At 39.9% G+C, this 18,356-nt stretch overlaps 1 protein-coding gene across 11 annotated transcripts in view; it reads left to right on the top strand.

Moving 5' to 3' along the window:
• The window catches only part of SWT1 (SWT1 RNA endoribonuclease homolog), a 113,006-nt gene that overhangs the window by 2,849 nt on the left and 91,801 nt on the right, over positions 1 to 18,356 (top strand). For 9 of the 11 annotated variants that reach the window (XR_002182498.2, XM_019976679.2, XM_019976671.2 and 6 more), the window contains exons 2-5: positions 4,528 to 4,611; positions 6,644 to 6,727; positions 13,798 to 13,856; positions 16,430 to 17,165. Coding sequence is in view for 10 of the 11 variants with exons in the window: in XM_019976679.2 (XP_019832238.2) it covers positions 4,537 to 4,611; positions 6,644 to 6,727; positions 13,798 to 13,856; positions 16,430 to 17,165 (954 nt within the window). In the remaining variant the exon portion in view is untranslated. Of the gene's footprint in view, positions 1 to 4,527; positions 4,612 to 6,643; positions 6,728 to 6,750; positions 13,719 to 13,797; positions 13,857 to 16,429; positions 17,166 to 18,356 lie in introns of those variants that run through there. The other 2 variants (XM_019976675.2, XM_070768568.1) reach the window with 2 other exon arrangements.

An 18,356-nucleotide genomic window follows, 5' to 3' on the forward strand; every position in this document is an offset into this window, starting at 1 on the left:
ACCCCATGGACTGTAGCCTGCCAGACTCCTCTTTCCATGGGATTATCAGGCAAGAATACTAGAGTGAGTTGCCGTTCCCTCTCCAGGGGATCCTCCTGACCTAGGGATCGAACTCTGGTCTCCTGCATCGCAGGCTCGTTCTTTACCGTCTCTGTGTCACATGGAAGTCCTATACATATCACTAGCAGCAATAAACTCTCCTTTGGACTTTGCTTGTGGACCCCTTTCTATCTTCTTGCCCCAGCAAATCTGGTGATGTTCCCAATCTCTGGCCTCTGTGTTCCAGTACAGGATGATTATATATACTATCTTTAAAGTGTTTATGACCATTGGGGATGACTGTGTGCAGGTTTCTTTCTTTCTGTCAGTAACAGCAGTATAGACTTGATCCAGACCCAGGCTGGAAAAGGGAGACTGGGATAAGAAATGGACAGAGGGACTGCAATGAGCAAGAGTTGAAAGTGACTCAGAATGAACAATCACTATTCTGGGAAAGAAAAATTCACCTACTCATTTACTCAGAGGGTATTTATGAACACCTCCTAAATTTTCGATACAGTGTACTCTTCAAGAAGCTCAGGGTCTAGCAGAAAGACAATTGCTGAAGCCAGTATTTTTTTAGACTCTACTATGTACTATCTGACAGAATGTGGTCCACTGGAGAAGGGAATGGCAAACCACTTCAGTATTCTTGCCTTGAGAACCCCATGAACAGTATGAAAAGGCAAAATGATAGGATACTGAAAGAGGAACTCCCCAGGTCAGCAGGTGCCCAATATGCTACTGGAGATCAGTGGAGAAATAACTCCAGAAAGAATGAAGAGATGGAGCCAAAGCAAAAACAATACCCAGCTGTGGATGTGACTGGTGATGGAAGCAAGGTCCAATGCCATAAAGAGCAATTGAATAGGAACCTGGAATGTTAGGTCCATGAATCAAAGCAAATTGGAAGTGGTCAAACAGGAGATGGCAAGAGTGAACATTGACGTTCTAGGAATCAGTGAACTAAAATGGACTGGAATGAGTGAATTTAACTCAGATGACCATTATATATACTACTGCAGGCAGGAATCCCTTAGAAGAAATGGAGTAGCCATCATGGTCAACAAAAGAGTCTGAAATGCAGTACTTGGATGCAATCTCAAAAACGACAGAATGATCTCTGTTTGTTTCCAAGGCAAACCATTCAATATCACAGTAATCCAAGTCTATGCCCCAACCAGTAATGCTGAAGAAGCTGAAGTTGAACGGTTCTATGAAGACCTACAAGACCTTTTAGAACTAACACCCAAAAAAGAAGTCCTTTTCATTATAGGGGACTAGAATACAAAAGCAGGAAGTCAAGAAACACCTGGAGTAACAGGCAAATTTGGCCTTGGAATATGGAATGAAGCAGGGCAAAGGCTAATAGAATTTTGCCAAGAGAACGCACTGGTCATAGCAAACACCCTCTTCCAACAACACAAGAGAAGACTCTGCACATGGACATCATCAGATGGTCAACACCGAAATTAGGTTGATTATATTCTTTGCAGTCAAAGATGGAGAAGCTCTATACAGTCAGCAAAAACAAGACCAGGAGCTGACTGTGGCTCAGATCATGAGCTCCTTATTGCAAAATTCAGACTTAAATTGAAGAAAGTAGGGAAAACCACTAGACCATTCAGGTATGACCTAAATCAAATCCCTTATGATTATACAGTGGAAGTGAGAAATAGATTTAAGGGACTAGATCTGATATAGTGCCTGATGAACTATGGATGGAGGTTCGTGACATTGTACAGGAGACAGGGATCAAGACCATCCCCATGGAAAAGAAATGGGAAAAAGCAAAATGGCTGTCTGGGGAGGCCTTACAAATAGCTGTGAAAAGAAGGAAAGCAAAAAGCAGAGGAGAAAAGGAAAGATATAAGCATCTGAATGCAGAGTTCCAAAGAATAGCAAGAAGAGATAAGAAAGCCTTCCTCAGTGATCAACACAAAGAAATAGAGGAAAACAACAGAATGGGGAAGACTAGAGATCTCTTCAAGAAAATTAGAGATATCAAGGGAATATTTCATGCAAAGATGTGCTTGATAAAGGACAGAAATGGTATGGACCTAACAGAAGCAGAAGATATTAAGAAGAGGTGGCAGGAATACACAGAAGAACTGTACAAAAAAGATCTTTATGACCAAGATAATCATGATGGTGTGATCACTGACCTAGAACCAGACATCCTGGAATGCGAAGTCAAGTGGGCCTTAGAAAGCATCACTACGAACAAAGCTAGTGGAGGTGATGGAATTCCAGTTGAGCTATTTCAAATCCTGAAAGATGATACTGTGAAAGTTCTGCACTCAATATACCAGCAAATTTGGAAAACTCAGCAGTGGCCACAGGACTGGAAATGGTCAGTTTTCATTCCAATCCCAAAGAAAGGCACTGCCAAAGAATGCTCAAACTACCCCACAGTTGCACTCATCTCACACGCTAGTAAAGTAATGCTCAAAATTCTCCAAGCCAGGCTTCAGCAATACATGAACCGTGAACTTCCAGATGTTCAAGCTGGTTTTAGAAAAGGCAGAGGAACCAGAGATCAAATTGCCAACATCCGCTGGATCATCGAAAGAGCAAGAGAGTTCCAGAAAAACATCTATTTCTGTTTTATTGACTATGCCAAAGAGAAGTCAATGGCACCCCACTCCAGTACTCTTGCCTGGAAAATCCCTTGGATAGAGGAGCCTGGTAGGCTGTAGTCCATGGGGTCGCTAAGAGTCGGACATGACTGAGCAACTTCCTTTCACTTTTCACTTTCATGCATTGGAGAAGGAAATGGCAGCCCACTCCAGTGTTCTTCCCTGGAGAATCCCAGGGACGGGGGAGCCTGGTGGGCTTCCGTCTATGGGGTCGCACAGAGTCGGACATGACTGAAGTGACTTAGCAATAGCAGCAAAGCCTTTGACTGTGTGGGTCACAATAAACTGTGGAAAATTCTGAAAGAGATGGGAATACCAGACCACCTGACCTGCCTCTTGAGAAACCTATATGCAGGTCAGGAAGCAACAGTTAGAACTGGACATGGAACAACAGACTGGTTCCAAATAGGAAAAGGAGTATGTCAAGGCTGTATATTGTCACCCTGCTTATTTAACTTCTATGCAGAGTACATCATGAGAAACGCTGGGCTAGAAGAATCACAAGCTGGAATCAAGATTGCCGGGAAAAATATCAATAACCTCAGCTATGCAGATGACACCACCCTTATGGCAGAAAGTGAAGAGAAACTAAAGAGCCTCTTGATGAAAGTGAAAGAGGAGAGTGAAATAATTGGCTCAAAGCTCAACATTCAGAAAACGAAGATCATGGCATCTGGTCCCATCGCTTCATGGGGAATAGATGGGGAAACCATGTCAGACTTTATTTTTGGGGGGCTCCAAAATCACTGCAGATGGTGACTGAAGCCATGAAATTAAAAGACGCTTACTCCTTCAAAGAAAAGTTATGATCAACCTAGATCTAGCAGAGACATTACTTTGCCAACAAAGGTCCGTCTAGTCAAGCCTATGGTTTTTCCAGTAGTCATGTATGGATGTGAGAGTTGGACTGTGAAGAAAGCTGAGCGCCGAAGAATTGATGCTTTTGAACTGTGGTGTTGGAGAAGACTCTTGAGAGTCCCTTGGACTGCAAGGAGATCCAACCAGTCCATTCTAAAGGAGATGAGCCCTGGGTGTTCTTTGGAAGGACTGATGCTAAAGCTGAAACTCCAGTCCTTTGGCCACCTCATGCGCAGAGTTGACTCATTGGAAAAGACTCTGATGCTGGGAGGGATTGGGGGCGGGAGGAAAAGGGGACGACAGAGGATGAGTGGCTGGATGGCATCACCGACTCAATGGACATGAGTCTGAGTGAACTCCAGGAGTTGGTGACGGACTGGGAGGCCTGGCATCCTGTGATTCATGGGTTTGTGAAGAGTTGGACATGACTGAGTGACTGAACTGAACTGAACTGTGTACTATCTTGTACAAGGTGCTTTTACATCCATAGTTTCATTTAAGTTTTTAAAAAACCCTCTTGGATGAGTTATCTCTATTTTACACATAGTGGAACTAGGACTCAAAAAATGTACGTGTTTTGCCCGACATCTCACTCAGTGAGAGATGGAGCGTATGTTGAGAAAATGAAGATTTAGTGACTAACTGGTTTTGAGGTGTGGTTGGGGCAAAATATAATAGTCCTGCAGGCAATTGAAAATGGGAATGTGACGCTAGAGAGAGAAGTTTGCCTTAAAGGCATACTTTTGAGAGTCTTTCTTAAAAGGTGACCATCCCCACACTGATGGAAGGAAACAGGTCATGAGGCAGAATATAAGTAAAGTGGAACAATGAGACAATCCTATCATGTTGAGAATGGGTAAAATACAAAAATTATTTTTATAAAGCTCCAATCTTTAAGAAACTGAAAAAAGTATGATTTCTAATGTTTTTGTTGTAGCAATGGTTAAAAAAAAAACCCACATACATAATGTGTTTTTGATGTTTCTTTTAGCTTTGCAAAATGTCCAACAAAGAATCTTGTGAAAAAAAGGAGACGTCTCGGAGAAAAGGCACCACCCCATCATCCAATATTGAAGTAAGAATTTTGACTTATTGACCTAAAGATACCCTGTTTTGCAGTTTTATTTTTGTGTGATGAAAAAAATATACCTCAGTGTTAAAACAAGTTATGTAAATATTTTGTTCTTCTGACCGAGAAAGAGTCATTTGTTTTTCTTTTCCTTCATTATTTTATTTATTCCTCTCAACTCTATGAGGTAGGTACTATTATTATCCCAATTATACAAATGAAGAAACTGAGGCTTGGCAGCATCCTTTTTGGCTCTTTCTCCTCTTAAACTGTACTCTCGCAAGTGCCCAGCCTCAGTGTTCTCAATGTGGTAAATTGCAGTTACATTCTTTAAGTTGCTTGGACCAAAACCCTGGGCATCATGCTCTGCCTGCATCCCATCTATCAGCAAATTCTGTCAGCTGAGTGTGACTCCCACTCCCACTGCTATCACCATGATCCAGGCAAACAGCTTGCTTTCTACCTTTGCCTTCTTGTGCACTCACCGTAACAGGCACAGTGATCCTATTAAAATGTTAAATCATGTCACTCTTCTGCTCAATATTTTCTAGTGATTTTCCACTTCAGAGAAAAAGTTAATGTCTTTGCTGGGACAGAAAACACATTACTGTCACTATCTCATCTCCATCTCATTCTCCCTTTGCTTTCTGCACTCCTTGGCTTCCTTATTGCTGCTCCAGTAAGCCAGGCACATTCCTGCTTTGTGCTTGCTGTTACTCCCTTTAACTTTCCCTAGCTACTCACAGGGTTTGTTCCTTCATTTCATTAGGTCTCCGTTCAGGTGTCAAATTACCGGTGGGGACCCATTTTGACTACTTTGTTTAAAATTGCACCAGCCTCACCCTTGCCTCCCAGCCCTTCCTGACCCCTTTTTCTGCTTTATTATTATTATTTTTTTAATAGCATCATCTGATACACTAAATATATTACTTAACTTATTTGTAAGTTAAACCTGCAGTAGGTGTAACCTGTATGACAGCAGGGACTTTTATTTTTTTTTCACTAATCTGTTCTCACTGTCTAGAAAAGTGTCTTTGATACACAGTAAGTACTTGAAATACGTTTCTCCTGGGTCTGTTGAATTCAGGAGCCACTGAAAAAATAACTGGGTATATGGTTTTGCTTTGTAGAAGACTAAGTATCACTATGGTAGTACCATTTCCCAATGTCCTTATGTGAGCTGTCTGCAACTTTCTGCTATATTACCTCTATCCCAAGTGAAAGTGAAAAAGTAAAAGTGTTAGTCACTCAGTCACGTCCAACTCTTACAACTCCATGGACTGTAGCCCACCAGCCTCCTCTGTCCGTGGAATTCTCCAGGCAAGAATACTGGAATTGGTAGCCATTCCGTTCTTCAAGGGATCTTCCTGACTCAGGAATTGAACCCAGGTCTTCTGCATTGCAAGCAGATTCTTTAACATGTGAGCCACCAGAGAAGCCCACTTCTATCCCATCTCATTCCTAATTCAAGACCACTTAGATCTTCTGATTTCTAGTTAAGTCTCCTTTCCTCTTACCAATGTTTGTATGCCTTTAAACATTGTTCCCGGACTTCCCTGGTGGTATGGTGAAGAAGAACCCAACTACCAATGGAGGGGACACGGTTCTGATCCCTGGTCCGGGAAGATTCCACATGCCAAAGAGCAACTAAGCCTGTAAGCCGCAGCTACTGAGCCCAACTTGCTCCAGAGCCTGAGAGCCATAACTGCTGCCTGTGCAGCACAACTGCTGAGCCTAGGTGTTGCAGCTACTGAAGCCCTCGCACCTAGAGCTTTTTCTCTGTAACAAGAGAAGCCACTGCAGTGAGAAGGCTCTCCTACCACAACTAGAGAATAGTCCCTGCTCTCTGCAACTAGAGAAAGCCTGTGCACAGCAACAAAGACCCAATACAGCTAAATAAATAAATAAACATTGTTCTCTTCTGAAACTTATTATTAATGCAGAAGGAATCTTGATTTACAACGACATTGATAAAAGAATGCTGTCTTACACTGTGCTTTATTTTGTGCTTTTCTTTTTTTCCAAATGACATTCTTAGGATAAGAGAGAGAAAAAAGCATCAGTAAGTTCTCCTTGTTCAACTTGCTCTGTAAGATCAGTGTCATCAGAGAAGAGAAAACTAGTGAGTATTTAGATACTGTAACTAACTCTAAAAATTATGTTAAAGTTTTAATGTACAATTGAAAGCTTTATGATATAAACTCCCCTACTACTTTTCCATTAATTTTTTCTTGATATTATACGTGCTTTTTGATAGCCGATAGATGGAAAAGCAGCTTTTCCCTGCTGCTCACCGAAAAGCATTTATCAAATTCTTCCTTTGTGCTAATAGATCCTATCATGTGGGATTAGACAACGTAAATATAAATTTAGACAATTTTTAAGTCTTTTCCTGTATGTGGTTAAATTTGTCTTTACAATTTCATTTTGAAGTCACCAGGGCAGAGATAGTGTTTGCATTTTCAGATTCAGAAATTGAGATCCAGAAAGTTAAGTGACTTGTGAAAGGACACAAAATTGTTTGCAGCAACAAAGTGAAGTCCAGATTTTTTTCCACTGTCTGCCAAATAATATGGAACAGTGACAGCAGACTAAACACATCAACCTGGTACATGGATGGTTGCGAAGTGCTCACCACATTCAAGGGAAGAGTTAGGCGTATATGAAGATTGCTGCACAGTTGTTGTAGGTAATAAGAGAAAATAGTTGTGTGCCGGGAGCCACCCGGGAGATCCCACCCATGACAAGGTCATGTGGAAGAGCCATGACAAGCAAGGCAGATCATGGCTCGAGGGACCCCCTGAATCTGCTTCAGCATCTACCCCAAAACTAGAATCTGTCTACTGTTTATTATATTATGCCTTTCACCAACTCTTCTGACATTAACAGGGGGCTATCCCCTACCACCTTTCTCTGGAAAAAGTCAACTTAGAGCTTTAGTTAATAAGTCTCCTGGGCATGAAAGGAATATTTCTATTTTAACCCCTCTGATGGCTTTCTAGCTTGCCTGACAGGTTTATCCATATTCTTGCAATTAACACACATGATTGTTCACAACTCCCCAACCTTGAAAGGCACGGGAAGCCAAAACATTCTAAAAGTCCTAATGAGCATAGAGTCCTTTAAGGGATGAAAAATTATTAGAATAGATAGTACTGGTAAAGGGCTTCATTATTGGGCCAATGCTTGCTGCCAAGTGCCCATATCCCTTATCCATTGTGCACCTGGGAGTGCGTTGGTTAACATAGTTGGAATGTAAGGAAAACAAGTAACAGCCTTGGAATTAACCACATCAGACCTTTGAGCTAATTGGTTCTTTCTTTGTTGTAACTTACTGCACCTTTGCTCCATGAGAATGTAACTCTGTTTAGCACTTTCTGAGGCTGACATAGATTAGAAATGTAAAGAAAAAACACTTCAAGGGAAAATAAGTTTTCTGGTTGAGCAGCCTTTATCAAAAAAGAGTCATAAAATGTCCACAGGCCTCCAAGGCTAGAAGATAATGTACACAACATTGTTTATGGGAAAGGTATGCATAAAAAATCCTGGTTTTATGTAGTGTTTCGGCTGACTCTGTATGACTTCATCTTTCATTTCCCTCTGTGTACAAGTCAAGGGATAAAAGTTCCTTTTGAAAATAAAGTTATGGGCCTCGCTCACCGAAGCTTGGTCTCCCCATGTCGTTCTTTTCTCTCCTTTTCTCTCTCTGTTCTTCTTTCAGGATGACTCCTTGGGGCACAGGAGCTTTATTGGCTTTCTGTGTTAATCAAGGAAGATCAAGCCTCTGATCTCTCCGCTTTGCTATCCTTATTGCCTAAGCCATCATCCTGAGGGTACCCCTGGATCCTGCTGGGGCTGGACCCCGGCAGTTGTGAAAGTTCCATGAATGCAGATTTGGGTTTTTAAGAGTTTGTTTTCACATAATGGAACTGCTGTTGCAATTCTTGCTGTATTAACCTTCTTAAAACACTGATTTCATCATATTTCTCCTCTGTTGAAAAATCTTCACTTAGTTTTTTAGTTTACCATTTGGGCTTCCCTGGTGGCTCAGCTGGTAAGAATCCGCCTGCAGTGCGGGAGACCTGAGTTCGATCCCTGGTTTGGGATGATCCCCTGGAGAAGGGAATACCTACCCACTCCAGTATTCTGGCTTGGAGAATTCCATGGACTGTATAGTCCATGGGGTCAGAAAGAGTCAGGACCCTTTTAAATTTGGTCATACCTTAAGTATCCAGTTTTCATTTTTCTTCTTTCTCAAAACAGCCCTTCTAGGTAGGCTAGTTTATTTTCTGTCTGCTGAATTTATACCAGTCGTCTCCAGCTTCTTAGAATGCCTAAGCATTTTTAATGGAGAATGCCTTTTTCTTTTATGTATTTATCTTTATTCAATATATGCTCAACCTTTAGCATATTTTTGGCCTACTTTTTTTCCTTGGAACATCCCAACTTTGGGGTTTTGATCTTTTAAACTCTTTTACAACTTAATGTTTATTGTTCTGCTTTATTTTATTGTTTATTGTATATATCCTTGTATTTCTTTCTACTTTTTCCCTTTGCTTTACTCTGAGCTCTTTAGGACAGGGACTGCTTTACTCTGAGTTCTTTAGGACAGGGACTATATCCTCTTTCTCTGTTATTTTTATTGTCTGTAGCCCTCTGCCCCTAGAGAGAGACAGGGTGGTAGAATAGAAAGGGTAGAGAAATCTGGTTTCAGATCATGGCTCTGCGACTAACTTCCTCTGTAACGTTGAGAATATTTTGCTCTATTTGAGCCTTGGGTACTTTGTCTGTAAAATGAGATACTAATAATATCTGTCTCATGAGATTATTGCAAGGATTAAGAAAATTATTGTGTCAACCTGATACCAACCAGGGTTGTTGGCCTGCCCATAGTCAACAGAAAGTGATCAGATGTCAGATAAGAAGTTCAGGTAAGATTTCAATGGGGTGCCTGCTGCAGCCGGGAGAGGGAGAACAAGGAACAGTTCCTTTGCTTTCTCAGTCACTGAGGTGGGAGCTGCCTTGTTTCTTTTTTAAATTTATTTTTTAAAAATTAGAGTAAAATTGCTTTACAATGTTGTATTAGTTTCTGCTGTATAACAACGTGAATCAGGTATATGTATACATATATCCCCTCCCTCTTGAGCCTCCCTCCCACCCCACCCCAGTCCCACTCCTCTAGGTCATCATAGAGCATGGAGTTGAGTTCCCTGTAGTATATAGCAACCTCCCACTAGATATCTGTTTTACATATGGTTCAGTTCAATTCAGTTCAGTCGCTCAATCGTGTCCCACTCTTAGTTACCCCATGGACTTCAGCATACCAGGCCTCCCTGTCTATCACTAAGTCCCAGAGTTTATTCAGACTCATGTCCATTGAGTCGGTAATGCCATCCAACCATCTCGTCCTCTGTCGTCCCCTTCTCCTCCTGCCCTCAATTTTTCCCAGCATCATGGTCTTTTCATATGAGTCTTCGCATCAGGTGGCCAAAGTATTGGAGCTTCAGCTTCAACATCAGTCCTTCCAATAAACATTCAGGACTGATTTCCTTTAGGATGGACTGATTGGATCTCCTTGCAGTCCAAGGGACTCTCAAGAGTCTTCTCCAACACCACAGTTCAAAAGCATCAATTCTTTGGCGCTCAGCTTTCCTTATAGTACAACTCTCACATCCATACATGACCACTGGAAAAACCATAGCCTTGACTAGACAGACCTTTGTTGGCAAAGTGATGTCTCTGCTTTTGAATATGCTGTCTAGGTTGGTCATAACTTTTCTTCCAAGGAGTAAGCGTCTTTTAATTTCATGGCTGCAGTCACCAACTGAAGTGATTTTGGAGCCCAGAAAAATAAAGTCAGCCACTGTTTCCACTGTTGCCCCATCTATTTGCCACGAAGTGATAGGACTGGATGCCATGATCTTCGTTTTCTGAATGTTGAGCTTTAAGCCAACTTTTTCACTCTCCTCTTTCACTTTCATCAAGAGGCTCTTTAGTTCTTCTTCACTTTCATACATATATATCAGTGTTACTCTCTAAGTGTGCCCCACCCTGTCCTTCTCCCACAATGTCCTTAAGTCCGTGCTCTGCCGTCTGCATCCTTTTCCTACCCTACAGATGGGTTCATCAGTACCATTTTTCTAGATTCCATATATATGCGTTGGTGTACGATATTTGTTTTTCTCTTTCTGGTTTACTTTATTACGTTTGACAGACTCTAGGTTCACCCACATCACTGCATATGACTCAGTCTAGTTCCTTTTTATGGCTGAGTAATATTCCATTGTGTATATATACCACATCTTCTTTATCTATTCATCTGTTGATGGACATCTAGGTTGCTTTTATGTCCTCGCTATTGTAAATGGTGCTGTGCTGTGCTTAGTTGCTCAGTCCTGTCTGACTTTTTGCGACCTCATGGACTGTAGCCCACCAGGCTCCTCTGTCCATGCGGATTCTCCAGGTGAGAATGCTAGAGTGGGTAGCAGTTGTTTTGGGTTTACTTTTGTGGGTCATCTTCTTCTCTTTTGTTTCTTGCCTAGAGAATTTCCATTAGCACCTTTTGTAGGCTGGCTTTGTTTAGTCCCTAAGTTGAGTCCAACTCTGTGACCCCATGCACTGTAGCCTACCAGGCTCCACTGTCCATGGAATTTCCCAGGCAAGAATACTGGAGTAGATTGCCATTTCCTTCTCCAGGGCATCTTCCTGACCCAGGGATTGAACCTGCATCTCTTGCATTGGCAGGCAGATTCTTTACCACTGAGCCAAGGACACTAACTTAAATCAGAAGGCTAAAATCCTTGAGTAAGTAAGGCTGGCTTGGTGGTGCTGAATTCTCTTAGCTTTTGGTTGTCTGTGTTTAACTTCTCCATCAAATCTGAATGAAATCCTTGCTGGCTGTAATCTTGGTTATAGATTTTTCTCTTTCATCACTATAACTGTTTCCTGCCACTTTGACCTGGCCTGCAGAGTTTCTGCTGAAAAATCAACTGAGAGATTGATTCCCTTATGGGAATTCCCTTGTATGTTATTTTTTGCTGTTTTTAATTTTTTTTTCTTTGTATTTGATTTTTGTTAGTGTGATTAGTATGTGTCTTGGTGTGTTTCTCCTAGGGTTTATCCTGCAGAGGTCTCTCTGTACTTCCCAGACTTGGGTGGCTATATCCTTTCCCATGTTAGGAAAGTTTCTGACTATAATCTCTTCGAATATTTTCTCAGACCATTTCTTTTCCCTTCTTCTTCTAGGACTCAGTATTTTGAATGTTAGTGTATTTAGTGTTGTTGCAGAGTTCTCTGGGTCTGTCTTTAATTTTTTTCAATCTTTTTTTTTTTTTTTTTAATCCTGTTCCTTGGCTGTTATTTCCACATTCTGTCTTCCATTTCACTTTTTCATTCTTCTGCCTTAGTTATTCTGCTATTGATTCCTTCTAGTGTATTTTTCATTTCGGTTATTATGTTCATCTCTGTTTATTCTTTAGTTCTTCTAAGTCTTTGTTAAACATTTCTTGTATTTTCTTGATCAGTGCCTCCATTCTATTTCTGAGTTTTGGAATCATTTTTACTATCATAAATTTTTTTTCAGGTAAGTTGTCTATTTCCTCTTCACTTGTTTGGTCTTGTAGGTTTTTATTGTGCTTGTTTCTTTCTAACTTGGGTTTTTGTCATCACATATTTTTGATGGGTGGGACTGTGCTTCTGTCTTCCTAGTTGTTTGCTCTGAGATTTGGGTTTCCCTGGTGGCTCAGAGGTAAATAATCTGCCTACAATGGAAGGGACCCAGGTTTGATCTCTGGGTTGGGAAGATCCCTGAAGAAAGGAATGGCTACCCACTCCGGTATTCTTGTCTGAAGAATCCAGTGGAGTCTGGCGGGCTACAGTCCATGGAGTCACAAAGAGTCGGACATGACTGAGCGACTTTCATTTCACTTCCAGCACTGGAGTTTGCAGGCAGTTAGGTAGAGCTACCTCTTGGTGTTGAGATGTGGACTTCCAAGAGACTTTATATTAATATAAACTCCTTACCCCTACAAGAGACGCAAATTAATATTCCCTGGAGTCTGTGGTTCTCTATTAGAACCACCAGGTTCAGCCCTCCTACCATAGGAGCTCAGGCCCATCCTCTGGGCCATGAACTGAGATCCTACAAGCCACAAAGCCACACAGAGTAACAACAACAGCAACAAAAAGTGAAATTTTAAAAACTAACACATATATTAGAAAAAATAAAGATAGAAGTAAACTAAAACATAAAAGCTAAAACATAACTGCAATAGGAAAAAAAAGAGAAAAGAGAACAAAAGCTGGAAAAAGTCTTGGCTGTTGAAGGGCAGGGCTTAGGTGGGGGTGGGCCCTATGTTCAGGGCCCATGCTGCAGATAAAGGCCCTGGGTGGGGATGGGGTGCAGGTTGCCTAAGCTCAGCCTGGCCTGGAGGGGCTCTGGAATCCTCAGAGTACAGAGGATCAGGCCCCTGGCTTCAGCAGGCTTCCCAGGGTCGAGTAGGTTCCAGGTACATTCCCCTGATCTTCTGACCTCCGAGGGTCTCTCCCCGCTGATTCCCTTGAGGTAAGTGTGCCTCTCAAGGCCTGGGAACTGCTCTCCCTGAGCTGCTCCTCAGGGGAATCGGTCCTGTCCAGCCTCTGCCCCTTCCCCCTCGATCCCCACTATATTCTACCCCATTGCTCGGAGGTTCCTCCTGTCCACCTGGGTGTCATGGTCACCACCAGCATCTGGTAAGTGCACTATTTGTGGCACCTTCTCTCTCTGCCATCTTGGCTCTAGCTGGTTATATGGGGTGAAGTTAGGGGTGTGCACAGACTTAGGGCTGGAAGGGTGAGGTGTTTTTCCCACCTTTCTGGTGGTAGGAACTGCGGGAGGCATGCTTAGTACCCTGCTTTTTGCTCCTGGCTCCTCACGAGTAGCAGTTTTTCGGTCTTTTTGTGTGTTTTGTCCATAATTTGCCCCACCTGAGCATGCACACAATTATTTTTAGTCTCATATAGTTTCTTTGTATTTTGTTGCTGGAGAAGAGGCCTGTCCAGGTGCAAGTGTTGCAGCAGTTACAGTAAAGGGTCCCAGGTCCCAGGCTGTCTCTAACATATTCACTAACATATAGGTATGGAAAAATACTGTCTCCCAATCTCTTTCCTCAGTTCACAATTTATATTTCCTAAGTAATACCTTTTTTCTTTCAGAAATCAGATCTTGCAGATATTCTGTACTGTAATATGAAAAGAAGACAAGAACTGAAAAGGTAAATTTTCCCTTTTTCTTGGTATATTTTTTAGCTTTGAATTGTGAGACTGAATATTTAGATTTGCAGAATCCTTTATTTTGTTTAGTACTGTTTTGTAGTCGCATATTTATAGCTAAATCACAGATATGATTTTCTTAATATTTGTATAAATTTAAGAAAAAGTTGAGTGAAATAAAAAAATCTTATCAGAATTCTATACTATGTAAATACTACTTTCAACAAAAATGTTAATTTGCATCTCAAATAATTTGATTTTGACACACCCTTACAAGATACATAACTTCATTACATACAGTAATAGAAGAGGTTATGAGGCTGATTTAATCATTTTGGATAAATTATCTTTGCATATTACCCATGAAGAGAATATGTATCTTATTGAATTGATATGGCTCTAAAACCATGTTAATTTAACAGATTGTGGCTACAACTAGAGAACTTGGGAAATAGTAGGAATAATTAAAGGTATTATAATGCTGAGTTTTCATTATTTAATGACCATATGGACCATGGTATATAGATTGCTATGAAATATGCCACACAGGACTGTTGTGAAGAACAAATAGGAATTTTAAAATGCTCAGAAAACTAGAGGGTCCTATTAAAACTTTCTTTCATTTGTTGTTTTCCTGATTTTTCTTTACTACAGTTAATATCTTATATGATATGCTAATAAGTGCCAAACAGGGTCCTATTAAAGTTTTGTCTTATTGCTATTTATTAACAGGTAAATAAAGATAGGCAATCTTGTTGTAGAAAGAGCAAAGAAAATAAAACCAAGGGAAGACTCAGGTGAAACACCTATGGAAACTCTGAGATGTTTATAGTTTGCTCTTGCCATAATGAATTCTTTGAGAAGTCACTTATTTACGGTCTCTTTGTCCCCTGCTGGACGATAAATTAATGAGGGGTAAAGACTATACTTGATGTGTCCTCCACTGCCTCCCAGTGTCCAGCAGGATGACAGGCACTTAAAAGGCATTCAGGGGTTTACTGATATAAATTAATAGATTGTGGCTCATCAAATTTTTTCCCCTTTCTTTCTGACTACAGAGTAATATCTAGTTTTGTTGTGCAGGAAAATATTATCACCTCTAGCTATTGTTGCTTCTAGCATTCTAGTATGTTTTTTTCTGCCTTGTTTACTATGCTTATTTAAATTGTTGAGATGATCTTATATATACAGATTTATGCCATGCTTGTTTTCTGCTTAATAGTATATCAGTATATTTTGTATGTCTTTGAAAATTTTGCATAAACATCCTTTGAAATGACTACAATAGTTTATTGTATTCAGTAGAATGACATGTTTCTTAGTCATTTCCAAAATTTTAGCATTTACCTTGTACCTGACTTTTTGCTCTTACAGATAATCCTGAATTGAATATCTTATTATTTTTAGTCTATTTTTAGCTTTTTTCTCCTTAGATTTCTAAAGTGGGAATTACTAAGAAGTTAAAAGATAACATTTTTAGAATTCTTAATTATATCATCAAATTCCTTTGTGGAACTGTTATATCATTTTGCATTTCCACTGGCAACATATGAGAGGGTCCATTTAACAACCTCTTGCCAGTATTTAGTGTTATTTAACAATCTTGACTAATTTGATAGAAGAAAATGGTACATCGCAATTAGCACATCTGTGCTAGGGAAGTCAAACATTTCTCCCAAAAATGTCTATTAACCATTTCCTTTTTCTACTTCATTGGTTTTCTGTTCATGTCTTTTTCTAGAGCCTTAGTACTTTTTGATGAGATTTTTATTTACGAAGGCTAATAAGCTGTCAGATTTGTAGCATATGCCATTTCCCAGTTCTTTTAGTTTTATTACTTTTTAATATACTACTGTAGTCATTTACGGGGAAGGCAATGGCAACCCACTCCAGTACTCTTGCCTGGAAAATCCCATGAATGGAGGAGGCTGGTGGGCTGCAGTTCATGGGGTCGCTGCGAGTCAGACACAACTGAGCGACTTCACTTTCACTTTTCCCTTTCATGCACTGGAGAAGGAAATGGCAACCCACTCCAGTGTTCTTGCCTGGAGAATCCCAGGGACGGGGGAGCCTGGTGGGCTGCCGTCTATGGGGTCACACAGGGTCGGACGCGACTGAAGCGACTTAGCAGCAGCAGCAGCAGCAGCAGCAGCAGTAGTCATTTACATTTACTGTTTCCCTTTGTGATATTTTTCCCATTGCTATTAAGTTTAAGAAGTTCTTTATTAAGAAATCTGATAAATGTTCCCTTTTTATTCTATGGTTTTTAAGTATTTAATATGAAGTATAGCAGTTATAGAAATAATAATTATTTTACACTTGAATGTTTAATCTGTTTGGGATTACATCATCTGATGTTATATAAAGCTGTAAATTTTTTTTTCCAAATAACCAGTTATTCCAACAGCATTTATTGAGTAATCCTTTCTCCTTTATTAATAATGTAGTTATTTTCTACTTTTAATGACGTTCATATCAGGCCAGTTCTTTCATTTCCTAACTAAAATGATACAGTGCAATATTATATATTATGTTTAATTTTAATGCCTACCTAATTTTCTGTGCTGCTTTACAGACTGAATGTAGGAACTGACCCTCCAAGAAAGAGACCAAAAATTGATTCTTCATCCCAAGGACTTGTTACAATCCAGGAAACATCATATTCAAATAATAATCAGATTATTTCACAGAGTCCTTCTTCAAATGGAACTAAGAAAGATATAAGTAAATGTGTAGATTTTCAAGTTAAAGATATTAAATTGGCAAATGTTAAGAGTAAGCTGGACCATGGAATTAAAAACTTTAGCTGTCCTAAGGTGGCCAAAGATGTGAAATCAAAAGCTGAAGGCCAGACAAGTGAAAAAAAAAGCCCTCATTTACTTGCTCAGAGGGAGAAGATGAAGGAATTCAAGAAAGAAAGGTCCAATAAATTTAGAGACAGTTCTGAAAAATGTGCTTCGGAGAAATGCAAGAGAATCCAACTTTCTCAGGATTGTAATTCCAGCAAGATAATTAAGGAACCCTTTGAATCTAGGAGAAGGATTAATTTCAAAATCCTGGTAAAATCCCGCAATACCCTCCAAAATCTTGTACAAGAAAATGTGTTCAGTTCAGGTTCTAACAAGTTAAAGACTAAACAGGAGAAAAAAGAATGTCCAGAAGGCACTCAGTTTTCATTAAAGTTTACAAGGCACAGAAGTGAATATTTATTTTCAGATTCCACATATAAGCAGACTGTTCATGAGTGGGAAGGAGCATATCATGAGCATCAAGAAATTAATGATATAAGTTCTGGTGAAAACCTAACCCAGGTAAGATAGTGCAAAATGAATACAGACCTTAGTAAAGAGTTCAAATATAGTTAGGTTTGAGTTGTTTCTGTTATAGATAATGATCGTAAAAGGCAGATTCTGTTTAGTCAGGAAGATATGTTGGTTCTTTTATTTTACTTTGTAAATTCCAACTTCCTTAAGAAACTATCCTGGTAACTCTCAGGGACCCAAAATAGAAGGGATTGTGTAAAAATACAGAAGAAGCAGTTATAGATAGTCCTATCAGAGAAGTACTATGACAGTTTTCTCCAACTCCAGGTACGACAGTTCCAGGGTTAGTATTCCAAATAGCTGCTCCTTTAACAAATTATTCTTTTGGGTGCCCTGTATGCCAGGTACCACAATCACAGTCATCATTTTCAAAGACTTTCTTATATGAGGAGGTACAGAAACAGCCACCTCGAGTCTGACAAATACTTAATCACCTTATATGGGAACACATAGCAGGGGATTAACATGGCCTTGGATGGATTAATTCAGTAAGATTTACTGGAGGGGATAACATGTAAACTGAGAACTAAAGACTGAATAGGAGTTATTCAGGTGAAGACAAGGTGGAGTGAGATGGGAGAAGCAGGAATGTTCCAGATAGAGGGAACTATGTATACAGAGATCTAGGCTAGAAAGCTTGGCACATCTATTTTTGCTTCTAAATTATGCAGTAAATCAGCATTTGTGGACTAATTTGAAAACCTAATTGTGATAGCCTTGTTTCTATGGCAAATAAAATTATTTATCTTTAGGAGAACTTTTAGAACTTTGGAACTTTAGAAGCTCTGAAATTTAGAGACTGCTTATAAACAGCAGTGGTGGAGCTTACCTCTTTTTAGGAATCAAGATTATAGAGTGTTATATAAGATACTTTGAAAAATGGAGGGATTGTAACCAAGGGGGCCAAAAGAGCTTGAGAAAGAGTACTCTTTTTCACTGAACTTGAAGGGGTCCAAAGAAGGAAAGAATTGAGTTTGTTCTTTTTATTGCTTTCTTAAAGAAAAGTTTCCATTTTCTTCTTGTGCTGTATAACCAATTCTCTAGAGTAGAATGCAAGAAAGGAATCTGAGTTTTCCAGTATGTTCACTGAACATCTTTGTATCATTGTTTGGTATTCCCCTGGTGCTGTATATCTAAGGAACAGTATGAGATGTACCTTACACACTTTTTTGCTCTCTG

The sequence above is a fragment of the Bos indicus genome, chromosome 16 (genome assembly GCF_029378745.1).
Source record: "Bos indicus isolate NIAB-ARS_2022 breed Sahiwal x Tharparkar chromosome 16, NIAB-ARS_B.indTharparkar_mat_pri_1.0, whole genome shotgun sequence".
In the NCBI taxonomy this organism is placed as follows: Eukaryota; Metazoa; Chordata; class Mammalia; order Artiodactyla; family Bovidae; genus Bos; species Bos indicus.